This window comes from Haliotis asinina, chromosome 8 (assembly GCF_037392515.1).
Source record: "Haliotis asinina isolate JCU_RB_2024 chromosome 8, JCU_Hal_asi_v2, whole genome shotgun sequence".
Lineage (NCBI taxonomy): Eukaryota > Metazoa > Mollusca > Gastropoda > Lepetellida > Haliotidae > Haliotis > Haliotis asinina.
This window is the reverse complement of record NC_090287.1, coordinates 38,359,713-38,385,965: the sequence shown is the minus strand read 5'-3', so window position 1 is coordinate 38,385,965 and position 26,253 is coordinate 38,359,713. Positions and strand designations below refer to the sequence as shown.

Here is a 26,253-nt window from a genome sequence, read left to right as displayed (position 1 = left end):
CAGTTCTTTCAGACTAACAGAGGGTGCATTGTACCCCTGCATATCATCAAAATACAAACGCTCCTCTCGGCCTAATGGTATCATTATTTTACACATCGCTAGGGTTAGTTGTTTCATTACAGCCATGCATTTGGTACGTCTCAGATGTAGACAGTTTGTCCTCGGGATATTATTGCAGCAAGCGCGTTTGTTCTTGTTTCCGTCATAACAACATAACTCAGTTCGGTATCATGGAACGCCGTTTCTAACTTATAGGTCAGCCGACCTTTGTGTGTACGGACCCATGACGGTCCCGGGGTAGAACAGGTCTTCAGCAACCCATACTTGCCACAAAAGGCGACTATGCTTGTCGTAAGAGGCGACTAACGAGATCGAGTGGTCAGGCTCGCTGACTTGGCTGACACATGTCATCGGTTCCCAATTGCGCAGATCGATGCTCATGTTGTTGATCACTTGATTGTCTGGTCCAAACTCGATTATTTACAGACCGCCACCATATAGCTGGAATATTGCGTCTTAAAACTAAACTCACTCACTCACTCGTGTGTACGGCTTATACTGAGTCTCCATTATATTACACGCATGCGCATATATCATATACATGTATAACTGTTTATGACAAGATAAAGAGTGAGGTATAGAAATATTTAGCAATAATAAATAATCGTAACACTAAATTGGAAAATCAAACACACTTTCTACTCTGCATGTATAAGTGTATATGGTTTTGTTCTTTTTGTGAGTAACATTGTGAACTGGCAGATAAGGTAATCTAGATAATGTGACTTGTTTCCAGGAAGGTCAATTTACTATTTATTACATGTGTGTATAAAATGAATTGCATTGGACTAGATTATCGCATCCCTCTATGCATTTCCTGGTAATCAGATTGTGATGATGATATACATTGGACAATTAAATATAGTACATCATATTAAGAGATACACAAGCTGATGTGCGCTAGGTCATATGCTCCGGAGAAAAGGACGGTTTCCAGGGTGCGGAAGCTGCGAGTTCCTTGATGTTTCTGACAGCCAGGGGACGCCCTTTCCACAGATCGTTTTATGCGAGACGGCTGGACTGTTAGCCTGTTCTGATCTGGAGATTGAGTTTCCGGCTCGGCTTATGAGCTGCACGCAGTTCTTCAAGGTATACAGGGACTGATCCATCAAGTAACCTGTGGTCCATCAGGAATGGTTTGAAGTCTATTCTTTGTTTCACTGGAAGCCTGTGTAGTTCTTTCAGCACAGGTGTTGTGTGCTTTTTTTTATCCTAGTCCTGGAGATGAGTCTGTTCACTCCGTATTGTACTCGCTCTAGCTTGTTCTGGTGTTACTCTTGTGGTCTGTATACAATACGGCTGCAATAATCTAGTCTATGGCAAAGGCATGGATGAGACATTTGATGGTATTCCTGTCTACACATTTGCTCCGGATATAATCGTGGTCACTCCACTTTTGCAAACGTTGCTCACAGGCTTGTCGTCCTCCTGAAACTTTCCACTGTTTTTTATCGTAGCATGTGTGTATTTTAAGGGATGGTGTAAATGTGTAAATCTAGGGTCCATGCAGGAAGCAATGTACTGGAAGTCCCCATGGTCCCTCGTATAGTGATTTAGCTGATTTGGCGATCTATAGCCCATTTTATGTAGTCAAATCATTTTATATTTCATAACTAGTTTTAATATATATAATATTAACATGTTTAATGAAACCAGTGCACATTAAGTATTTGTTACATCTGTATATAATTATTCTCTATTATACTTTCATGAATTGAAAATACATGTGATTAATGTATTTATATGAACTGCCCAAAGATCATACATGTAATGATTAGTAAATGGCGTCATTGGAGAATATTTTCTCATAACGTCATTCCGGATGAAGTGGTGTTCTATATTCAGGCAGAGTTCTGGAAGGTACTACACATTGCTGTATATTTGTCGGAGGCTCTGTTTATCTGTGTTTGTTGCGCCTTGAGAATAGCTGTTGACGTGGAAAAGGTACATAAAGAAATGATGATGATGATATTCCAATACACCAAGAACAAGGGCACTGATAACCTTCAGGAGTCTCCTTATGCAAGGGTGCTTACTACTTGTAGCTTACAGTAACTCATCCCTCATTACAATTTATCTTACAAGAAAACCAGTATTGTGTTGGGATGATTCATACCCTGGATAATCATCCTGTTTTCGTAACTTTACCATAATCAACACAAGTGAGGATTACCACCTGTGTATGTAACCACTGCTTTGGTATTATACTGCTTATCAATTTGTATCGCCACTCTATTTTGTAACTGAAATATATTTCTGGTGATTTGCATTTACTTAGTTCGCTTTAAAATAAAACTGCTGATTACATCCCATCTCTGTGTTGTTCTTTTACGGGCCGGTGGGGTAGCTTAGTGGTTAAAGCGTTCGCTCGTCACGCCGAAGATCCGCGTTCGATTCCACACATGGGTGCAATGTATAAAGCCCATTTTCTGGTGTACCCCACCGTGACATTGCTGGAATATTGCTAAGAGTGAACTAAACTCATTGCTTTTACGGAGTTCTTTTACGGACGGATTCCCGGTTAACGTTTAGATTCCGCTTGAGAATCAACATGTAGCAGTATATATACCAACAGCAAAAGAAACGCAAGTCTGGCTTTTTGTCAAGTTGTTAAATAGAACACATATACACGAACGCTTACTTTAATGAGATTTTTTTCGAATCTTGCGTTTCTTTTGCTGTTCAGTATATGTCTGATTTGCTATATTTGCTATTTGTGTGTGACACATTCTTAATACTCCTGAAGCAAGAGACTATACAAGGCTTATACTTTCCATCCGTGTCACTTCAGGCGTATTGTTTCACTGCTAGAATAGGAATGGAAGGCAAACGTATATCCAACTCCATTGTTTACAAGCTGCAGTCACACTGCGTGAATATTGCAAACAACAAACAAATGGTAATTCTAAGCATACAGAAGAAATATTCTAGTATTGACGTAAAGTATAAACACAAGGACGGTTAGCGGTAGTAACTGGTATAAAGTGAGTGACGTAAAGTATAAACACAAGGACGGTTAGCGGTAGTAACTGGTATAAAGTCAGTGACGTAAAGTAGCATTTAGTTACATTCCAGGAATTGCACCCTGAGGAGAACAGAAAGTGACTCTAACACATTGTCCAAATGCTCACTTTAATAGAACATCTATCGTTAAGGTCACTGGTGAACACATTAACAATTGCTCAATGCTACCAAACCACTCCTCAATGCAGTAAATGTAATGACTGTGATCTGTATTGTCCACCAGAAGTTAGAAACATCCTCGATTATCTCCAGGGTATAATTACCGATAAATGTCCACTATACCCTGGATGCATCTATGCCCCAATGATTTGTTGCCTCCCTCGATTGGCTTTATGACCAATCAGGTGTCTTCGCTGTGAAGTTGGCGTACCAATCACATCTCACTTTCGCTTTTAGATTATCTAACCGATTAACCTTGGCAACACAAATGATGCAGAGGCACTTTGGACGAGGTAGAAGGAGTTCTGGCACATACATTTTTCAAGTTTCGGACCTTTCCATTTGTCTGTATGATTTCCACCAAAATCTGAGTCACACTGCGAACAAACCCTGCGATCACCATCTTTGTTAACACTGGAAAGCTCGGTTGTACGGGGGATGAGCTAATTGGCTTCTGTGAGAATGAGGAGCCAGCAAAAGGAGATAATAAAATTGCCTCGTAGATGCATCCAGCCGTATACCCTGGAGATTATTGAGGTTGGCTAAAATGATTATATACTCTTCCAAAAAAAAAGTAGGGGAACTTCATTTTTTATTTAAGATTAAAAATATTTAGGAGATTTATCAGAGTCAATCAATGTTGATATGATATTATTAAATGTTCTGAGAGTGCATCACCACTTGCACTTCCTTACAATCATAGTTATTTGGAATGTTGTCGCCTTTGAAAGATGACTGGTGTATGGCATGTAATTTGCATGTATACGATTTTCATTTTAAAACAAACGACTAGAAACAAACCCAAACAAATGTGTGATGCAAGATGAGTGCCAAAATTAGAGTTCTAAGTGATTTCTCGACCTTCTTGAAAGAAACGTCATAATCAAGAATGGGACCCTTTGCACGTGTATGAGGCTACTGCGTTGCGCACGTGCATATCATTGTGTTTGGAGGTGGTAATAGAGGGAAATGCTGGTGCGTTCATAAGACGTCTGTCTTTAAAACGTTTGTTTACGTTTACACTTCCTATCCACATTGAAAGTTCAGGTTCCCCTACTTTTTTTAATAGTTATTCTTGTCATGCAAGGAATGTTCTTTAACTCTTTATTAGTATATAAATGTTTGCTGTAACCAGAGTTAAACGTAAAGCATACAGCGTATAACCTGGCAACAAGACATCATCAGGAAGATGATATGTGTTATACTTCAACGTTAGGATCAGATCCATGGCCAAGTTTTTTATTTTTCTGCCGTTCACCTTTGAGATTGGGGGCTTCAGTTTTCGTGTGCCAAACCAGCACCTGAGTTGTGAAAAGGAATAAATATCAGTATCCTTACACTGCACTTAGATGACGATATCAGTATAATCATGATGAGTTGTCATTATCAGCATGAGTAGTAGAATGATACTTCAATCAGATGACAATATAAGCATGTTCAGTAGACTATCACTCTAGGATGCCATTATCAGCACCACCGATAGAGTGAAAATACCATTATCAGCACCACCAGTAGAGTGAAAATACCATTATCAGCATCACCGCTAGAGTGAAAATACAATTATCAGCAAGATCTCGAGACGGATGCCACAATGAAGATGCCAATATCAGCATGATCAGTTGACTGATTCTGCGCTAAGGTGCTAAGGTGTCAATATCAGTATGATCCGTTCAATGGACACTACACTGAGATGCCAGTATCAGCAAGATCTATAGACTGACACCACTCTGAAGATACCAATACCAGCATGCTCAGTAGAGTATCACTATAAAGATGCCATTATCAGCAACATCGCTACAATGGTGCCACTATGAAGATGTCAATATCAGCATGATCAGTAGACTGAAACCACTCAGAAGATACCAATACCAGCAAGTCTCTGAAGATGTCCATATAAGCATTAACAGTAAGCAGACAGTGATCAGAAAGTGACACTAAACTTAGATGCCAATATCAGCGTGATCATAAGACCGACAGTGACATCACTCTGAAGATGCCAGTATCAGCATGATCAGTAGAGTGACACTACACTGAAGATCGCAATATCAGCATGATCATTAGACTGACACTACACTGAGAGGCCAATGTCAGCATGATCAGTAGACTGACACTACACTGAAGATGCCAACATCAGCTTGATCAACAAACTAACACTACACTTAGATGCCACCATCAGCATGATCAGTAGAGTGACACTACACTGAGATACCAATATCAGCATGATCAGTAGACTGACACTACACTGAGATACCAATATCAGCATGATCAGTAGACTGACACTACACTGAGATGCCAATGGCAGCATGATCAGTAGACTGACACTACACTGAGATGCCAATATCAGCATGATCAGTAGACTGACGCCTCTCTGAAGATGCCAGTATAAGAATGATCAGTAAGTAGATTGACACTACACTGAGATGTCAACATCAGCATGATCAGTAGACTGACATTACACTGAGATGCCAATATCAGTTTGATCAGTAGACTGACGCCTCTCTGAAGATGCCAGTATAAGAATGATCAGTAAGTAGATTGACACTACACTGAGATGTCAACATCAGCATGATCAGTAGACTGACATTACACTGAAGAAGATGCCAACACCAGCATGATCAGTAGACTGACGCCTCTCTGATGATGCCAGTATAAGAATGAACTGTAAGTAGACTAACACTACACTGAAGATGCCAATTTCAGCATGGTCAGTAGCCTGACACTACAATGACGATGCCAATATCACCATGATCAGTAGATTGACACTACACTGAAGATGCAGTAGTATATACAATGGGGGTTCTGGACCACTTTCAAGAAAAGTCTCTACAAAGCCTTATTTAGTAAATAAGGCTTTGGTTGGGGCCTTAGCTCTTGCTACTATTACCCCTACTACAAAAAAGTTGGCGGTAATTACTGTGCCTATGTCACGTTTATATCGATGAAACAGTTTAACGTGAACCGCCTATGATCTCTTTGGTGTTCGTAATAAAAGCTTGCTGGGCTTTTTGTATCCCCTGTTCTATGTACTTTTTTTTCTCGTCCTCGCTGATAGCAGACTTACGAGACTTGGAACGAATATCTTGTTTCATTCCGTTATATTTTGTGAGTTCAGAGAGGATTGAACGAAACTCCTCTTCTGAGATCTTACTATCAGAGAGTGCTGTGGAAATACGCTCACTCACTGTGTTGAGCTTTGCTTCGGCCAGAACCCTGATCTCGTCGTGTTTCAATGCCTTACGATGCAGTCTGCGTGATACCAACTTAAGCGCCAACCCTAACACCCCCGCTATCCCAGCTGTTATTTCAAAACCTAGCACTATAGGTGCAGCCACGATGGTGGTTAACAACCCAACACCTGCAGCCCCTAGTCCCATGCTGGTTGCCATAAGGGTAGTGTCAGCCCCGTCCACGATATTGAAAGCTCTATTGTACTTCTTACATAGTGCTTTCCGCGTGTCACGGTCTTGTTCTAGTTGACGTTTCACATCACATAACTGCCTCAAGCGGAACCCATCTACGGTTTCCAACGTCTTCGCTACTTCCTCTACAACTGGGTACAGACCCATCCTATAATATATATTTTGAAAGATATTTTAATTGGGGTTCAGTTAATACTCTATCAATGTATTTGAAGTCTACAAGTTCTAGATTACTACTCAGGGTAATAGGTGAGAGGCTAATAGACTTTCCTGTTGTAATAAAAACCCCACTGAGGCTTATTAAGCGGTTTATAGGACCCGTGGGGGTATCCTGTTGTATAACAATACGACAATATTTGCTTCTGTGTTCGTCATACCAGTGTATTGACACCCCGGGTAAAAATTGGTGTACTCTTGAGGTGTTTTCATTGTCTAAACCAAAGAAGACTTCTATGATGAGTGTGAAAGGGACTAATATTCTATCAACAAGATATACGCTAAAAGTATTATTGTTAAATGTTAATTTATTTTTTGATCCAGAACTTAACCCCTTTTTTTCGTTACTAGTAGATATCATGTATACTAATTCCTTCTCCGGAATGAAATCCCCGGGCCAGATACCGTTGTTCCTAATCTTAGAGATCTGCCACGTATCTACGTCTATTGTGATATAAGGTGAGGTGAATGTTAAGTTGATCAGCCATTTGGGCTCTTTTAAATCTGATAACGATACCAGTCTGTACACGTTGTCTTTGAAGTGCAGGATATATAAGGCGTCTTCCTCACCAGGCTGATCGAATCCCTCCGTATCTCCTAGGTCGTTAAGCGTAGTGTTGGGACGATGACTGACCATTATTATACTATTACGATATAATTTCCAACTGGTTTTTTGATAATAGTTCAGGGGTGAACTTCATACCCATGAAGTGTATGTTGGCAGGCAGGAAGATAATGGTTAGTGATATCTTGTTTTCCACGATCACGTTGACACCCTGCAGACTGGTGTTGGAGTTGGAACCCACCTGCACGTAAACGTTGCAAACTTGATACTGGTGTCGTTTCACCCACCCGAGTTTGATCCCCTTCACTATCTCGACATCATTCCCCGATGGTTCCCCTAGGTAGACTTTGATGATCAGTGTTGAGTTTGCCGGTAGATCCTCTAGTATAGTGACCACGCCTTCGAATTCAGACACCAACTGCAATTTCACGTTTTGTATGGTCGGTTTACTCGTTAGCATGTGGGCTGCCATAGTGTTGAGTGGGCTGACGACTATGCTACGTCTCTGAGTTGGGACGTAAGCCACGAGCAGGGTTCCATTGTTCACGACTTTGTTTAGGTGGTTGTCTTTGTTATCCGTGAACACGTAGGGAGAGACGAGTCTAATATTGAGAAACCAGTCGTCGTTATTGGGTAACAACACCCACTTGTCATCTTCGGTGAAGACGAGCATATATGGCTTGTTTCGGGCGACGGTAGTGCTCTCAACATCGTCTAAGTCGAACAGTTTACCCCCGAACGATGGGTATATTATCCAGTTATTACCGGTGTTGACAAGGGCGTACTTAGTGTTGACTTTTGCTCTTGCGGTATCTACTATATCACTTAGGGCTCCACCGGAGGTGACTTCAACGCGTTTGTAAATGTTGTTTTTCAGTTGAAATGCGTACGATGTACCATCTACTCCGGGAGCGTCGAAACCACGCGTGTCTCCGAGGTCGGAGATCCCGATATTGACGCATTTTTTCACTCCGGGCCCTTGTGCGCTGGTCATTTTACATGAAGCGTTAAGCTGAGGTATCCTATATTTACAGGATTATGATTTATATCTAACACCGATATTGTCAGCTCAGGTATGTTGCCCTGGATTAATCTCTTATACTGCCGTGGTGAAAACGACTCGGTTCTACCGTCGTATTTCTCAGTTTTCACCGGCACTGCTCTCAATATAGTGGAAGGGTGACCTCCTTGAATGTTGTACGTTGTGCTCACCTGACCGAGATGAATGTACAGCTCTCGGTACGGTACTAGATCGGGTAACTTCGTGCCTGTGACGGTTGTTGTTGGTTTTATCTCGTCAGGAGACATACCGAGTATCCTCGCTAATGGTCGGCCGAGCCTCAAGGGGTTTCTTCCGTTGTTGATTAACACCACTGTACCGTTTGAGTCGTTCATCTTGAGTTCGGCTCCCAGGGGTTTGAAGACCTCGTCGTTTAGAGAGCACACGCTGTAGTAGCCGTCAGTTATCTGGCTGCGAGTTCCACTGACGAACAGCTTATTGTTGCTGACGTTGATGTTAGTCCATTGCGGTAGGTAGGTGATATCGCAGAGTGCGACTTCGAGTTGACCTGACGTGTTATCGATCGCGTGCGTCAGCTGAACGGCCTCACCGCTCGTTATTCCTGGGAGTGTTATGTACATGTTAGAGTATATATGCTCATTATATAAGAGTTTTAAAATGTTGTTTTCCCCCATGACGATCGTGGTTGCTCCTGAGTTGTATTTCAATGCCCAGCTTTTAGATGTGTTCGATAAGTATAAGCTTTCGGTGACTAACATCAAGGCAGTCCACGCTTGGTTCAACAACCCTATGCAGTTCTGGCAGAATCAATTAAACTTTGCCGTGTGGTGCGCTACAACGGGGTGTGGTGTGGCATTGACCGACACTCGGCGTGGACCGCTGAGTCAGTCTGTGTTCAAGTTCCACGTGTACTACCAGGTCAGACGTATCCTTAAAGAGATCAGCGCCCCCCTCCCACAGGACAAAGCGTGGGACGCAACAAACAACCCGTACGATAGACGGGCCTACGAACGTATTTGCAATGAATTCGAAATAAGCCCGAAGACGGATTGGCGTTTGCCGGGGCTGAATCACGGGTTGGGTATTCCTTACAGCGATGGGCTCTCAGTAAAAGCATTTAAGAAAGATTTACTAACAAACTTTATGAAACGAAAAATGTTTAGTACTGAGAATTTGTTCCATGCATTAGATGATATTGTTCCTAAACCTACCAAATATGGACCAAAACCAGTGAAAGATGCAAGTGATGATTTAATGAAACGAGGTATACTTAGGCAGGACTTTGCTCTGTCGAGTAATGAATGGAGGGATGATCGTATGGACTTTGAAGGTGGTGTTGCTTTCACAATCCAGAAAGTGGAGCAGTCAACCGCAGACGGGTGGAAAATGTTTATGTTGGACACGTCGAAAGGATTCACTCGTGCCGGGGTAGTCAGGTTGAACGACTCGATTCGAACGTACGTGTGGGCGCTGTTGGGTGCGCAGTCGATGACGCGTTCCAACATCATCGGTAAGGGAACTGCTTTCGACGCTCAGACACAGTTCGTTTCCAACGTTGAGGATGCTATCAATTCTCCAGTTGATCTCCCGCGGGCCATCGACCGTTACCAAAACGTGTTAGAATACGCCAGATCGAAAGTCAATTACGTGTTCGGCGTGGGGCTGTACATGGCTCCGAGTGATATGCAACTGAGAGTAAAAAAAGTGGTGGGTTATAACAACAAAATAGTCATAGCCACGGCGGATCAAAAGTTGGGTATCAACCCCGATATTAACACCACCTATATCCCACACATCCCACCACGTGAAACGGGTATAGTGGCGTCACCCCCGGAGTCTAAAGTTCATGTGGGGGTACCCTCCACACACCCTCATATTCAGGCTCAGCAGCATATTGATAGTAAAACGGCCCTGGTGGTTGGTGGGGTAGCTTTGGGACTTATTTGGTTAAAGATTTCTTAGCCGCTACGTACACCAGACCCGCCACGGCGACGATGGCTGCCCACAGGTTTTGACTGAGCCACGTGACAGTTTTAGCCAGAGCGCCCAACAACCACGAGACGATGCTACCCAGGATGCCGGGAAGGGCTTCGGCGGCTTTACCAGCCAGTTTAGCTAGGCCTTCCCCGAGTTTTTTTATCCAGTCTTTAACACCCCCACCGCCACTTGGGGTTCCGCCGCCGGCAGGCACCACAGTACCCCCTGTCAGTGACACCACCAGGGTTGATATGATGATACCAAATGCAGTCAGAATCCTGTCTGCTAACGTGGTGTCTTGGTAGAGGACTTGATTGATGGTTTCCCGCACACGGTTGGTCTGGGATCGAAGCTTTTCTTTGTAGCCGGACGCTGTCTCCAACCAGACCTGCCTTTCATCTTCCAAATTACGTATTCGTTCCTCGATGGTGGTTTTAATAGACTCGTCCTCAGTTTCACCGAGTTTTTTCTTTTCATAGGCGATTTTGTCGTCTATCTCACTCACTTTGGCCGTGCTTTTCCAGAGATGACCACGAATGGTTTGCATCAACAGGTCCAACCCCTTCAGTTCCCGAAAGGTAATTTCGAGGCCCGGGAAGGGCTTGTTCTCGTAGTCAGCCAACACCTTTTCAATATTATAAGTCATGTTTTGAACTGATGTGGCGTCCCTGATGACTTCCAGATCTTGACGGGCCTTCGGGGGAATCTCAGGTCGCGCGCGACCGTACTCTGTGAAACCTATTTCCTTGCGGACAAAGTTCATCTTATGGTCTTTTTTCAGTGTTGATAAAGCAAGCGGTTCTCTAGTTGTTTGATGAAAGAGATCGATCTCCGGGTGCTTTATCAAACGCAGCGTGCCCTCGCGATCAACAAAAAACTTGGTATAGTCCCTTACCCACGGCTTGATTTTGTCTCTTTCTTCAACTGCTTTGTAATAATCGTCGACGGTGCCCTTCACGAGTGTGGTAACTGGCGAGAATGAGATCTCCTGCTTGTTTATATCTTCGACAGCCGGCTGTAGGCTAGTACTGAATGAGGTCTCCTGCTCATCGTATGCCTGGGCACTAGCGCCCCGCATCTCCTCCATAGGTATGTCTTCATCCATTATTTAGTATTAAAAATATATTTCGTTTATATATAACAATGTATGGCAGAAAATTAGATCCTTTCAGAAGATTGAGAGAGCCATTAGGAGCCAGAGCCGTGCGTCAGTCGGTGACCATCACCAACAATCCCAGCAAGATAGACCAGAATCAAACTCTGCTGGTTAGATTTCCAAACCTTGGTGAGAATGACCTCATTGTACCAGGCACTGTTCGACTGGCGTTCAATATCACGTTGACCTCCGACAACGACAAACGCGAGCTAGTGCGGAACGTGGGCCGAGCTATCATCAAGAAAACGACCGTCAAGATCAGTGGTAACGAGGTGCTGAGCATCGACGACAGCGACGTGTTTCACTGCTACAGGGATCTCTGGAAAAGCGAGAGAGAACGAGTCAATGATGTGTACCAGGGCATCAGCAAATCAACCCGGGCGCGCATAGGGTATGTCTTCACGCAAGACCAGCAAGACAAACTATCGGACGGTGAAAAGGCCATCGCTCGAGCATACGGTAATCGATTCTGCGTGCCGCTCGACTTCGAGTTGCTCACGGGACACGCGCCGTTTTACCAGGCCGCGCTGGGTGATAGGCTCGAATACGAGCTCACATTTAACGACTATAACAAAGTAGTGCGTACGCCGAACGGTGATGAGGCCAGTTATGCCATAGACAACATCTCTCTGGAGTTCGACATGGTCACTAGCCCGGAGCTGGCCAGGCAGGTTCGAAGCCAGTACTCTGGGAAGATGGCTATCCTGTACGATCGCGTACTGAGGCATAGATCAGTCGTGCGAGATAAGAGCGACACTGTGTGGAATATCAACCTGAACGTGCCGGCGCAATCGATGAGAGGTATCCTGGTCATCCCCGTGGAGTATTACGATCCATTCCGGAGGGACAGCGAGAAGTTTTTCAACCCCGAGATTGAAAAGGTGGAAGTGACCATCGAGGGCGTGCCCAACCAGCTGTTCAGTCATGGTATGAGACCACACCAGCAGTGGGATGAGATAAAAAAGCTACCAGTGGGGGATTATATAACAAAGGACCTGCACCTCGGCTCCGTGCAGATCGGTGAATACCTGACCACCAAGTACGCCCTATGGTTGGACATGCGATCCACGGATGATGATAAACTGCACGGTAGCGGGCGCCGTATAGATAACGGCAGCGAAGGGATAACCATCCAGATTACTAAGAAGGCTCAACCCGCTGGTAAGTTGAAATTATATCTGTACGTTATTATGGACGCGCAACTTAATATAGACAATGGGAGATTCGTGCAAGCCATCTATTGACCTCCCCACTGACCCACACTGCGCCATAGTGTGCGGGCAGACTGGCTGTGGGAAGACCGTTTTCGTGTTGGATATGTTGGAGGGTTACTACAAGGATGTGTTCGATAACATCGTTATCATGTGCCCTACTCTGAGCATGAATAAAACGTACGCGCGACCTTGGGTGATGACGGACCCGGACGTACACAAAATCGATCCTGGAACACGCTTGCAGGACTGGTTGAAAGCTCTTCACGAGAAATTTAAAGGGGAACCGACGCTGTTCATACTGGACGACTGCAGCGCTAATCGCGAGATAACAAAAAAGAGAGACATGCTATCGTACCTGGCCTTCTCCGGCCGGCATGCAAATCACAGCGTCTGGGTGCTAACGCAGAAGTTCAGCTCGGTGTTGAAAGACCTCAGGGAGCAGACGCGATGGGTGGCCTTATTTCACTGCAAGGACAGGGATTCGTTCGAGGAGTGTTTGAGAGAGAACGATGTGATGAGTAAATTAGAACGGGAACGGGTGAAGAAACAGCTTGCTGAAACTAAACACGCTAAGCTCGTGCTCAAGACCGACCAACCCGTGGCTTATATAGTATGCTAAGCAAAGCTAAGCAAAGCTAAGCAAAGCTAAGCAAAGCTAAGCAAAGCTAAGCATATAGCTATGATATTTGAAGTGTTTGTCGTGTGCAACTTAACTTTCATTTCTCTGTGTTTTGTCTGTATCGGGTATTATATAGTTAAAACTAAATCTTACTTGTTATATTATAAGATGGAGTGTGAGGAATTGCTCGAACAGTTGGGGGTCTCCCCCACGCCGCCGGCAGGCCCCACTGATGACAAGCGAGAGAAACTGGTGGCGTTGGCTGTTGGCGGCAAAGCCAAACATTACTTTGGAGACTACACTCCGGATAAAATTCACAAAATGTCAGCCGAAGAAATCGATAAGCTGTACGCTAGATACGAGTCCCGGCTCGGAGCAGAAATGACAAAGACAATAGGATCGGCTATGACCCAGATATACACCGGTATTGTGTCATACTTCCTTCCCATTCCACCAGAGCGCCGACTTTACCTGTGGGAGGACCTAGATAAAGACCCTTTTATCGAAAACGCTGTGAGCTCTATCAGCTGCGAGCTGTACCACAAATATGGTATGTTGTTGGCTCCAGTGACGGCGGCGATTATCACGGCAAAACATTGTCAATTTGAGAGAAAGAATAATAATAATAGTATAGATGGCCGAGGTGACGGTGGAGACCCCTCCCGAGGTGAGGGAAGTGACCCCAGTGGAAACAGTGGAGACCAGGGTACCCCCTTCAGTGGAGGTACCCCCAACAGTAACCAGACAGAAGAATCCTAAGAGAGTAGCTGCCGGTAAAAAACGGTGGTGTAACCAACATAAAGTGACCAACCCAACCCGACTGTTGTTGGCTGTAGGCGTAACTGCTGCCTTGGCTATCTCGTGGTTATGCGTGGGGGTACCCTCCCACAGTGAGCCACCACCCAACAGTGAGCCCCCCACCCCCACAGTCGACCCGCATATCATGTTATAATTTTAATAATTTATATCATATACATAATGTCTGAGGGGAAAACGTTCGTCAACGACGCATACCACGCCACAGTGGTCGCCAGTCTAGCCGTAGGGTACGCTCGGTTGACTAAAATGGTGCTTAAACAACCAACTATCAAGCTAGATTTCAACCTGCAGGATATGGGTATGCTCATAATGAACCTTGGTATGGCGATGGCCACAAAAGACATCCTAGTAAAACAAGGAATAATACCTGAAAATATAATGAAATAAATATAGGATGGCCACGATAGCTATGATGGCCGGTGGGGCGTTAGTGAATGCCCTGGCATTTTCCGGGAGTAATTTCCTCTTCTCGAAACTACGAGATGATCACGCAATACAGGAAGAAAGGAAGCGACACGATCTCGCTACTGAGAAATTACAAAGGGCACAGGCCGAGTACGCTAAAAAACGCCTCCAGAGGATAGATTTTATTAACGAACAACTCACGCGTGAAAACCATGCCGTTCAAACATTCAACGATGTCGATGAAGCAATGAAAGAATACTACCTACTAACTGGTAAACGATTGGAACCGCTCAATAAACCCACACTCGCTCAGTACTACACACCATCCAAGGGACAAATGAATCGTGAACTGGGCTTCATAGTGTTGGGTATAGCAGCTACTGCGTTGGTTGCGAAGCAATTAAATTAAAATACCTATATAAGTAAACATGAGACCCGCTCCATACCGATGCGAATACATACTTATGGGGAAGACCGAGGCCTGTGGTAGGAAATGCAGGAATCAGGGGTTCTGTTGTTTCCATATGGGAAGTCCTAACTACACGTGTTCTGTGTGTGGTATCGGGGTTAAAGGGCACTACTGTCTATGTAAAGCTCACGGAGCGAACGTAGTCAGACATCAACTCATCTACGAGAATAAAAAAGGCTACATAAAAGAACGTAGGCGACTGCTCAAGATAGACTCCAATTAAATGTTTTACACAAGGAACACTAAATCCAACAGTGCGTGAAACAGCCACTTAAGGGTTACCTCCCTTTACTGTGAACCAATTAGACATTGGTTCTCTTAGGTGTAAACACTATGACTACTGTGCGCGAGCTGAAACGGGTCGCAAAACAGAGAGGTGTGATCGGGTATTCTCGAATGCGGAAGTCAGCATTGTTGAGATTACTAGGTTTAGAAGCCCCTCCTACGGTAACACAATTAAAAGCTCAAGCAAAACAGCTTGGATACACGGGTTATTCAAACCTGGGGAGAGCCGGGTTAACCGCATTGTTATCACATGCCCCCGTAGCAAAACCTCCCACTGTAAAACAACTGAAAGCCGAGGCACACGATTTGGGTTTAGGCGGGTATTCCCGTATGAGAAAACCACAGCTTGTAGAATTATTACGACAGAATAGAGCTATTGACCTACAGTTCGTGCGCACTGAGCGCGCTGTAGGCAACTATTTGAGAGGTTGGCGCATGCACGTTGATAGAAACATAGACATTACAGATATCAAGCCTCTGATAGCTGATAAGGTCAACCAGGAACTAAATAACCTAGGAAGTATCAAGTTTCAGATCACAGTGAAAATGTCGCTCGATAAGCAGGTTGGGGGGCCCACAGGGACCACTGAGTATGTTCAGCCTTACTTCCGAGGTAAACAAGAGGTCGTCACACATACAGAGACCATTGACGCATCAATCGATACCAGTTTTCAGCAGATACGAGAATACCTAGAACGCTACACACACTTGGGGTCCGGGTGGGCTGTAGATAAAATCGATAATGTCTATATAGACATAGCTAACTACGTGCCGTTCAGAGGCGGGTCATACCTAGCCTTGCCTCCCTACTATAGGAACAAACATGCCATAGTAAACGTTAAGAATAGAGGAAACGATTGCCTGAGGTTAGCTATCAGGTCAGCCTTATTTCCAGCTGACACTCATTCAGATAGGCTTTCTAGCTATCCCCAAGACGATGGGCTCAACTGGGATGGTATAGATGAACCCACCCCTATATCCCAGATCACTAAAGTAGAAAAACAGAATAATCTGGCTATAAATGTCTTTGGGCACGAAGGTAACACAACAATAGTACACAGGGTCAGCCCGGTGAAGGATTGCCAAGTTATCAATATATTCATGATCCAGCGAGGTGACAAGTATCACTACACATGGATAAAACACTTTAGCAGGCTGTTGTATGACCAATCGGCACACAGAGAAAAGACCCACTTCTGTGAACGATGCCTACATGGCTTCACACGAGATGATTTATTAGAATCCCACCGGGATGATTGTCAAGGTGTGGGGCAGACGGCCATACGAGTCGACATGCCTAAGGAAGGTGATAATATCCTAAAATTCAGTAACCACAAGAACCAAATGTCTGTGCCTTATATCATATACGTCGACTTCGAAGCCTTAGTTGTGGGGGGCACACAAGAGCATAAAGCCTGTTCGTTTGGATACATTGTCGTCCGTTGTGACGGGGAAACGAAAGCTCCGGTAGTGTATAGGGGCCCTGACGCGGCTGAAAGGTTTCTAAAGTGTTTGCAGGAGGAAGAAAACATTATTAGGAATGCATTGTATAAAATCGCTCCCATGCGTATGACCCGAGTCGACAGGCTAGCTCACGCTAGTAGCACTAACTGTCACGTGTGTGACTCACCACTTAACGGTGATTCGGTGAGAGATCACTGCCACATAACTGGTAAGTATAGAGGCGCCGCTCACAGCGCGTGCAACCTCAAGCTTAAAATCAACCCTAAGACAATAAACATCCCCGTTGTCTTTCACAACTTGAGAGGGTACGACTCACACTTGATCATGCAGGCCATCGCGAAAATCGATGGTAATATAACGTGCATCCCCAACAACATGGAGAGATACATCTCCTTCAGCTTAAACGGACTTAGGTTCATTGACTCGTTTCAGTTCCTCCTGTCGTCACTCGACAGTCTGGTCAAGGCCAACAATACCTTCCCTATCACCGATCGATACACAGACGCCGAGACTAGACCCCTGCTTATGAGGAAGGGTGTGTACCCCTATGAGTACATGGATAGTTGGGTCAAGTTCACCGAGACCAGACTACCCCCTATTGACTGCTTTTATAGCAAGCTGAATGAGGCGTCCGTCTCACGAGATGATTACTCGCACGCGACTAACGTATGGAATAAACTGGGTTGTAACAACCTGGGTGATTATCACGACCTGTACTTGAGGACAGATGTACTGCTGTTAGCCGACGTGTTTGAGACGTTTAGGCGGACGTGTTTCAAGCAGTATAAACTCGACCCCGCATGGTATTACACCAGCCCAGGTCTGTCGTGGGACGCCTTGCTTCAAACTGTTAATTTTAAAAAGTTAATTTGGAATTGCTCACAGATTACGACATGCACCTATTCATTGAGAAAGGCTTGCGAGGTGGGATTTCCATGGCATCCAAACGACACGCGAAAGCAAATAATCAATACGTGAAAGGTTACGATCCTAACAAGCCAACCAATCACATTCTCTACCTCGACGCAAACAACCTGTACGGCTGGGCCATGAGCCAGTATCTACCTACAGGGGGATTCGAATGGGTACCCCACGTTGATGTTATGGGGGTTGCACCAGATTCGAACAAAGGGTATATCCTCGAGGTTGACTTAGAGTATACCAAGGAATTACACACATCACACAACAGCTACCCCCTGGCCCCCGAACGTATGAGGGTTAACCCAGACTGGATGTCTGAGTACCAACATAACTTGTTAGGTGGGCGTGTGACAGACGTTGAAAAACTCGTGCCTAACTTAATGAATAAGACCAAGTACATCGTTCACTATCGCAACCTACAGCTGTACCTGTCGTTGGGTATGAGGCTGACCAAAATACACAGGGTGCTCATGTTCGACCAGAGCCCATGGATGGAGCCCTACATCAGAATGAACACAGACCTACGAAAAAAAGCCACCAGTGATTTTGAGAAAAATCTCTACAAGCTCATGAACAACTCGGTGTTTGGTAAGACTATGGAGAACCTGAGGAAACGCGTGACCGTGAAGCTGGTTCGGTCGAGTGAGGAAGACAAGCTCAGGAGATTGATAGCCAGTCCGGCATTCAACCGTAGTAAGATATTCACAGACAACCTGGTTGCCCTACACATGAAGAAAAGCCACATAAAATTCAACCGGCCTGTTTACGTGGGGATGAGCATCCTCGATTTATCCAAACACCTGATGTACGACTTTTACTACAACGAGCTCAAGAAACAGTACGGTGACAGGTGTGAAGTGCTGTACACTGACACGGATTCCCTGCTGATGGAGATTCGAACCGAGGACGTGTACGAGGACATGAAAAAACACCTCGATTTATACGACACCAGCGACTACCCTAAGACCCATGCCATACACAGTACGGTAAATAAAAAGGTCCTAGGTAAGATGAAGGACGAGTTTGCTGGCACGCCCATAGCCGAGTACATAGGTTTGAGACCTAAGATGTACTCCATACTGAAAGCCGACAATAGTGAGATCCGGAAGGCTAAGGGGGTTAAGAAGTATGTGGTGAAACAACACATTAAACACGCCAGATTCAAGGAAGCCCTGTTCAAGACCCGTACCTTTAGGCATAAAATGAACACACTTAGAAGTGATGGACATAAGATATACGGACTGACTATAAACAAGACGTCCCTGTCGCCTATGGACACTAAACGTTGGATAGCTATTGATGGGATAAACACATATGCGTATGGACATGAAAAAATTTGAGGCTATTTACTACAGCCCGCGTGGGTACTGGAAAGGAGCTAGCGCAGTAGATAAGCTAGCTAAAATAGCGCGAGTACCCCCGGAGGAAGCCAAAGCGTGGCTTGAAAAACAAGCCCTGTGGCAGATCTATTTGCCGACACCACGCTACGTGCCTAGAAGGAGGTTCGGTATTAACATACCTAATAGCGTTCACCAGGCAGACCTACTGTTCCTACCCCACGACAAGAGGTACAAGTATGCCTTAACCGTAGTGGAAGTAGCCAGTCGTTACAAGGAAGCCGAACCCTTGACCACGAAAGATTCGGCCCAGGTAGCCAGAGGATTCGAACGCATATACAAACGCAGCCCGCTGACATGGCCAACAGAGCTGCAAGTTGACCCCGGACGGGAGTTCATGGGTGCCGTGTCACAACTGCTAGCCAAACACGATACAAAGGTCAGGCGTGGCACGGCCGGAGCCCATCGCAGCCAAGCCATAGTTGAGAGATTTAATAGGACTTTGGCTGAGCGCTTGTTCGGCTATCAGTATGCTAGGGAGATGGCCACCCCTGGAAAACGATCGACTGAATGGGTCACGAGGTTACCCAAGGTGGTGTCAGCAATCAACCATGAAGTCACCCGTCTCACCGGTAAGAAACCGGCAGACGCTATCAAACTAAAATCAATAGTTGCAGAGTCGGCTGCTCCATTGCGTGGGAAGGAGAAACAGATACCAGATAGGGCCCTAGTGAGGTATCTATACCAGCCGGGGGAACACGAGGGTGATAGCCGTAAGCGAGCCACCGATCCTATATGGTCAGTCAAAACTTACAACATAGATAAAGTGGATATGAAAGCCGACGAACCTAACTTGTACTACTTGAGGGATGGGCCGGGTAGGGGTTTTGTAAGAGAAGAATTATTGATCGTACCGTACGGCACAGTGTTACCTCCTACCAACACACGGTAATAGTAGCAAGTCACGTTAAACGGTAAACGTGACATAGGCACAGTAATTACCGCCAACTTTTTTGTAGTAGGGGTAATAGTAGCAAGAGCTAAGGCCCCAACCAAAGCCTTATTTACTAAATAAGGCTTTGTAGAGACTTTTCTTGAAAGTGGTCCAGAACCCCCATTGTATATACTACTGATGCTAACATCATCATGATCAGTAGACTGACACTGCACTTAGATGCCAATATCAGCATGATAAGTAGATTGACACTACACTGAAGATGCTAGCACCACCACGATCAGTACAATGACACTACACTGAGATGTCAACATCAGCATGATCAGTAGACTGACGTCTCTCTGACGATGCCAGTATAAGCATGAACAGTAAATAGACTGCCACTACACTTAGATACCACTATCAGCATGATCAGCAGACTGACACTACACTGAAGATGCCAATATCAGTATGATCAGTAGACTGACACTGAAGATGCCAATATCAGCATGATCAGTAGAGTCACACTACACTTAGATGGCAATATCAGCTTGATCAGTAGAGTGACACTACACTGAAGATGCCAACATCAGCTTGATCAACAGACTAACACTACACTTAGATGCCAACATCAGCATGATCAGTAGACTGACACTACACTGAGATGCCAATGTCAGCCTGATCGGTAGACTGACACTGCACTGAAGATGCCAATATCAGCATGATCAGTAGACTGAATCTTTTTGGAATGCCAATATCAGTATGATCAGTACAATCACACTACATCGAAGTCAATTGTAATCACAAAGTCCACAGTTTAATCACAAATTCCATAACTGATTAACAAGGTTGTTTTGCCTGGTCGGTAACCATAAGCAATGTGGCACACGGTAGTTTGTGTTTTCCTACATGGCCTTCAAAACTCTCTGTAGTCATAAATGGAACGTAGTAAGATAAGCACCCACCTTTGTGCAGTTATCAGCAAGAGGTTCCAGATCGTCCAAAGACACTTTCGTGTCTGAGACGAAAGTGGATTCCAGAAAACCTGGCTGCGTCTTGTTGGAGAACTTCAACTCTTGATACTTGAAGAAAAGTTGGAGGTTGACAGCGAATCCAGCCATGTCTAGAGGAAATGGTCGTTCCGGCTTCCAGTTCGCAAACCAACCAGTCACCTGCAACACACAAATCAGATGCAGGTTTCTTCAATGTAAGCAACAGTCTACTTTTGACTTTAAAAGAGCCACTAAGTTATGCAGCTCATCGTTTTCAGAATTGCTATAGCTTAATGAAAGAGCAATTTCTGTGCAGTCTTTTTCGGTAATAAGCGGAGAAGATCAAAATTAGAAATAGTGTTCAGCAACTCATGTTTGTCATGAAGTGTGTTTGTGATTGTTAGAGGAGGCTGTTGCTGTGTAGTAGTGGTTGATGATATCCAAGTTGCGTAGATTGATGCTCATGACATCAGTCACCAGCTCTACTGATCTACACACAGTTACACGCACTTTTATTGTTGGTCAAGACAAAGGCCCAATGTCTAGAAGCAGTGATATTGAAATATTTCTGCCTCTAACAAAGATATGAAAACACAAACACTCCATTATGAAGATTCATGACATCATCAGTGGTCATTGTCTAAAGTCCAAAGTAAGTATGAACAAACAAAGCCATCGCAAAGGTCATGATATTCACAAAACAACACACCTACCTTTCCATTTTTAACAATAGGTCTTTCAAATCTGAGACCTCCAACAAAACCAACGGGCCACACTGAGACCAGTTTTGTTTTTCGCATCTGGAACACAAATTAACACGTTCTCTAGATTGAAGAGTACCAATCACATGTGAAACATAGAACAGTTGCTGAAAATAATATTGGAGCAATTGGTGATCTTTTTACCAATGAGACAGAGTGCGAAGATCTCCGCCCTAATAACCAGTATCATACAGTAGGTTCATTGTTCACAGTATGTATAATATGTTTTAATGATAAGGATGAAAATGCAGCAGAGAGGGTCGGGTGATCCTGGCACAGTCAGGTTGGTAAGGCACATCATCAACCCAGGACTCTTGTCCCCTCTACGGGCAGCCCAGGCAGCGAGTGGGACTTCTCCCAGGAAACGCTGCCCAGTCGAACCCACCCACTTTCCGGAGAATTCTGCATTACGCATGGAGAGTCAGTAGGGTTGTTCTCCCGGTGGAGAACCCTGGTACTCCCCTGATTTGCACCAAGAGATCAGTAGGTACCAAACCAAGGGCACCGAGAGCAATGGGGAGTCTGACAACATTGTACTTGGGATGCAAGCGAGACATTTCAAAGGCATGCTTTCCTTGAAGTTAGCCAATCACGTTGCTGTCAAGAGGGACAAAAAATTCAATGCTATAAATAATTTCATTGTCTTTATTAAAAAGGACAAGATCTTGTACGTTGATAAAGATTTTTTTCTGAGGCTGTACATAGGCATATTCCACAGAACTTTAAAAACATAATTTTCCATGACGCTCTGGACATTTTAAGACTTGGTGTTTGTGCCAAAGATGGGCATCACTGACGATGAATGAGCGAGGTTAGCTTTAGGCCGCACGCATCAATATTCCAGCTATATGGCGGCAGTCTGTAAATAATCGGATCTGACCTAGACATTCCAGGGATCAACATCATGAGCATCAATCTACACACTTGGGATGTGATGACGTATGTCAACCCAGTCAGCGAGCCTGACCACCCGGTCCTTTAGTATCCTCTTACGACTTGCATGGGTTACTGAAGGTCAGTTCTACCCGGACCTACACGTGTAGCATCACTAACAAGGTTTTTCAAAATATTTTCTTTTATGAGTACATTAAGGCGGGTGGAAAGTCTTGGGCAGCTAAAAAGAAGCCCTTAGTTTCACATTTCAGACCAGCCGACTTCATCCATCTGGTCATCTACCAACGAATTGGTGTGTTCTTTTAAGTGCACAGAGCTGTGTACTGTACAATAGGGGTTGTGACAACACGGAAAGAGTCTGCACACAAAGTTGACTCCAAGGTGCACACAAAGTTGACACCAAGGTTTTTACACCCGGTCACAGGTTCGACCCCGACAGCCCAACCTTTCTGGATCTCTAGTCTGGCACCTACTCAGCTCACCCATCATGCATATAAAAAACCCATAAAATTTCGTCAACATAATGAGACATAAATGAACAGTGAAATGGGGCGAGTGATTATGGTCAGAAATATATGGAAGCATGGCAAAATGGATACAGGATTGATGAGGAAGGTAGGGGTGAGTATGGGGGAGGGGCGAGTGATTATGGTCAGAAATATATGGAAACATGGTAAAATGGATACAGGATTGATGAGGAAGGTGGGGGTGAGTATGGGGGAGGGGAGGGGTGAGGTTTTGTGCCAACAACATATACAGTCGACGTCCTAACAGACAATGATAGATACAATAAAATTCCATGTCCCAATCCCCTTATCCTGACCATGTGTGACTTAGTGGTTGTTGATAACAAAAAAAATATTCCTGGTCTTCCTTTATTCTTGAGTCTAAGTTTCAACATTAGATTGATTGTAAGAAAACAAAAGAATATAATGAAGTATATGGCTATTATTTTCCTTCACTTAAGTCACAGAGCAACAACATCCTGACATCATATCATATACCTAAGACAATGTAGATTATAGCACAAAAAGTTGAACACTTTTATAAATAAAGTGTGCAAAACCAGTCACTCAATTACATTGCATAAATAGCAAGCTTAACATTTCAAACATCTTTAACACCAAATTTAGGCCAAAAAAAACCCATTTGTGAACAGATTTCGAAATCAAAGCCATTTTCAATAAGTTAAGTCCTAAACAGCAATAAAACCTAAATCATGAAAATATTATTATTATGTTTTGTACAAGTTAAGATGATACCTGTACAAACACATTTCACCAGTGAACATGCCTAATAAATGAATAATATGTGGCTTACCATTACTGTAGTCTTCACATGTGTCATGTCTGGGTCCACATGTGCTTGCCACAAACCACATGGTCATTCTGCCAACCCTATATCAAATTATCTCCCTTCCCATTTAGGTTGACATAAAAGGATCACCATATCAAAAATGAAATGCTGCATTCTACAATATGAAATGAAAATAAACTTCTAACTCTTAGTACTAATTAATATGACAGTGTAGTGGTGCATTTGAAACAGTGGAATTATGGAAATTAACTAAATTCTTTACTTGGTAAATCAGTTAAGCCATTTAAAGTGAAATAAATGAAATCAATATTTTGGCCTTTACAGTGATTAAAACGAACTCCCGGTTCGATTCCTTACATGGATACAATGTATGAAGCGATTTCTTGCGTCCTCCTCCGTGATATCAATGGAATATTACTTAAAACGGCGTAAAACCATATACACTTTCTCACTCACTCTAAGCATGTGTAGTAATAACAACTGAGTAACTGACCCTATTCTTTAAATAGTCCATGGAGAAATTCAAAGAGCATCAGTACTGTATAAGTGACATTAAGGACATCCAGACAAGATGAAATACAACGTGGTGCTGTAAGGATTCATTATTTTACAACAAACTGAACAGATTCACGTGTAGCAACTCCTGTGCTCTGCCTCGCAGATTATTTTCATTTCTGAATTGCCTTTTCTGCAATGCAAACAAGATTTCCTCAAGATCAGAATCATCCATCTCAAAGAGGATTCTTTCAATTACAATGGCAGTATTGGTCTACCAGTCCTACTAAGGACTGAAAACCCCATCACAATGGTATCTGAAACTGAAGTAAAATACTACACACTCCATTACATACCTGTACAAATATCTTCAGGTCATAGGTGTTGTCATCATCAGCAAAATACACTACACCAGGCTGTTTTACGGGATCCAGGTTTTTTCGTAACCATGACAACCCCATATTTCTCTGTGATATGCCTTTTAGTGTCAGTCTCTTACCATTTGAGAGAATGTTTAAGTGTGTGTAGGATACACCACAATGACTCAAGAAGTTGGTGACCAGTTTAGTTTTTGATGAGGAATCTTCTATCACTATCCAATGAAAATTTGGCAAGTGGAGAAAAGTCTGCGACAACCTGGTTAGTTCGGCTTTCTGCACAGTGCGACGGTAAGTCGGTGTTATGGCGTAAATCACAGGCATTGACTTATCAAAAATGCGATTGTTCCTTCCCTGAACTGCTTCTCTACATTTTTTGTCCTTCTCTTCTATTTGTTCTCTATTTCCAGACGCGGCATTTTCCAACAAACCTGAAACAAAGGAGGATTTGGGCATTAGTTTACGACACTGTTAATGCACACAAGAGTGTTGGCACTTGGATAAACACATATTTGGTACTTAAGTTACGGTTCACTTGCATATCCTTCAAAAAGTCAATTTGTTTTTCACACTCACTAGAATCGAATATTTATGGATCTCTTTTCACAAAGTATTCGTCATTTGTCAAAGTGAGAAATATCATTTGGACTAGTCCAAGCCAGGCCCAATAAGTGTCAACAGTCCCAAAGTCAAAAGACGTCAAAGCATATATTTTGCTATTGTTTCATGAATATGATGAGTGATACATCATCTTCTTGTTGTATTTGTTACCCAGTGTGCATATCCGTCACGCAATACAGTGATGTGTCATATATGTGTCTCGTATACTGAACAGAAAATGAAACGAAAGAAAAAAAATGAAATCCCATGAAAAGAAGTGTTCATGTTTTTGTCTTATATATTTAAAACCTTGACAAAAAGCCAGATTTGTGTTTCTTTCGCAGCTCAGAGTGATAGATTCATTGTAACCCCAATGGTGGTGTACTTTCAGACCAGTTGGTCTTACGACCAGCCCATATTAGTCAATAACATGGAACCTTGTATTCGTTTGATTTATCTCATGTTTAACGCCATGTCCAGCACTTCTCCAGCTGCATGACAGAATGAACAAAATGAATACACACAGTGGGGATTAGAAAGTGGTCTAATGTAACATATGTTATATTTGGGATTGCATTTCTCATTTCTTGTTGGCACCAAAACGCTAGCACACACAGTCAACCATCTAACCCACTCAGCCACAAATAGTAATGGACTTCGGACAAATGATACTCTTCTCATGTCAAGAGCATCGATCTGCGCAATCGAGATGCTATGACATACATCAACCAAGTCAGGAAGCCTGACCACCCG

General features: G+C 43.8%; 1 protein-coding gene across 1 annotated transcript; it reads right to left on the bottom strand.

The window, feature by feature from the left end:
• Positions 1–4,442: 4,442 nt before the first annotated feature.
• On the bottom strand, positions 4,443–25,224 carry LOC137295262 (galactosylgalactosylxylosylprotein 3-beta-glucuronosyltransferase 2-like). The gene is made up of 4 exons (XM_067826579.1): positions 24,880–25,224; positions 21,770–21,856; positions 21,030–21,236; positions 4,443–4,544 (listed from the first exon to the last, which is right to left on the bottom strand). The coding sequence occupies exons 1-4, from the start codon at positions 25,222–25,224 to the stop codon at positions 4,443–4,445; spliced, it is 741 nt and encodes a 246-aa protein (XP_067682680.1).
• Between the last annotated feature and the right edge of the window lie 1,029 nt (positions 25,225–26,253).

Coding starts and splice junctions, on each gene's coding strand:
- LOC137295262 (XM_067826579.1), bottom strand. CDS start 25,224: ATGCCTGTGATTTACGCCATAACACCGACTTACCGTCGCACTGTGCAG. Junction 21,857..24,879: donor ACCTGAAGATATTTGTACAG/GTATGTAATGGA, acceptor TTTGTGTTCCAG/ATGCGAAAAACAAAACTGGT. Junction 4,545..21,029: donor TTGCTGATAACTGCACAAAG/GTGGGTGCTTAT, acceptor TTCACAACTCAG/GTGCTGGTTTGGCACACGAA.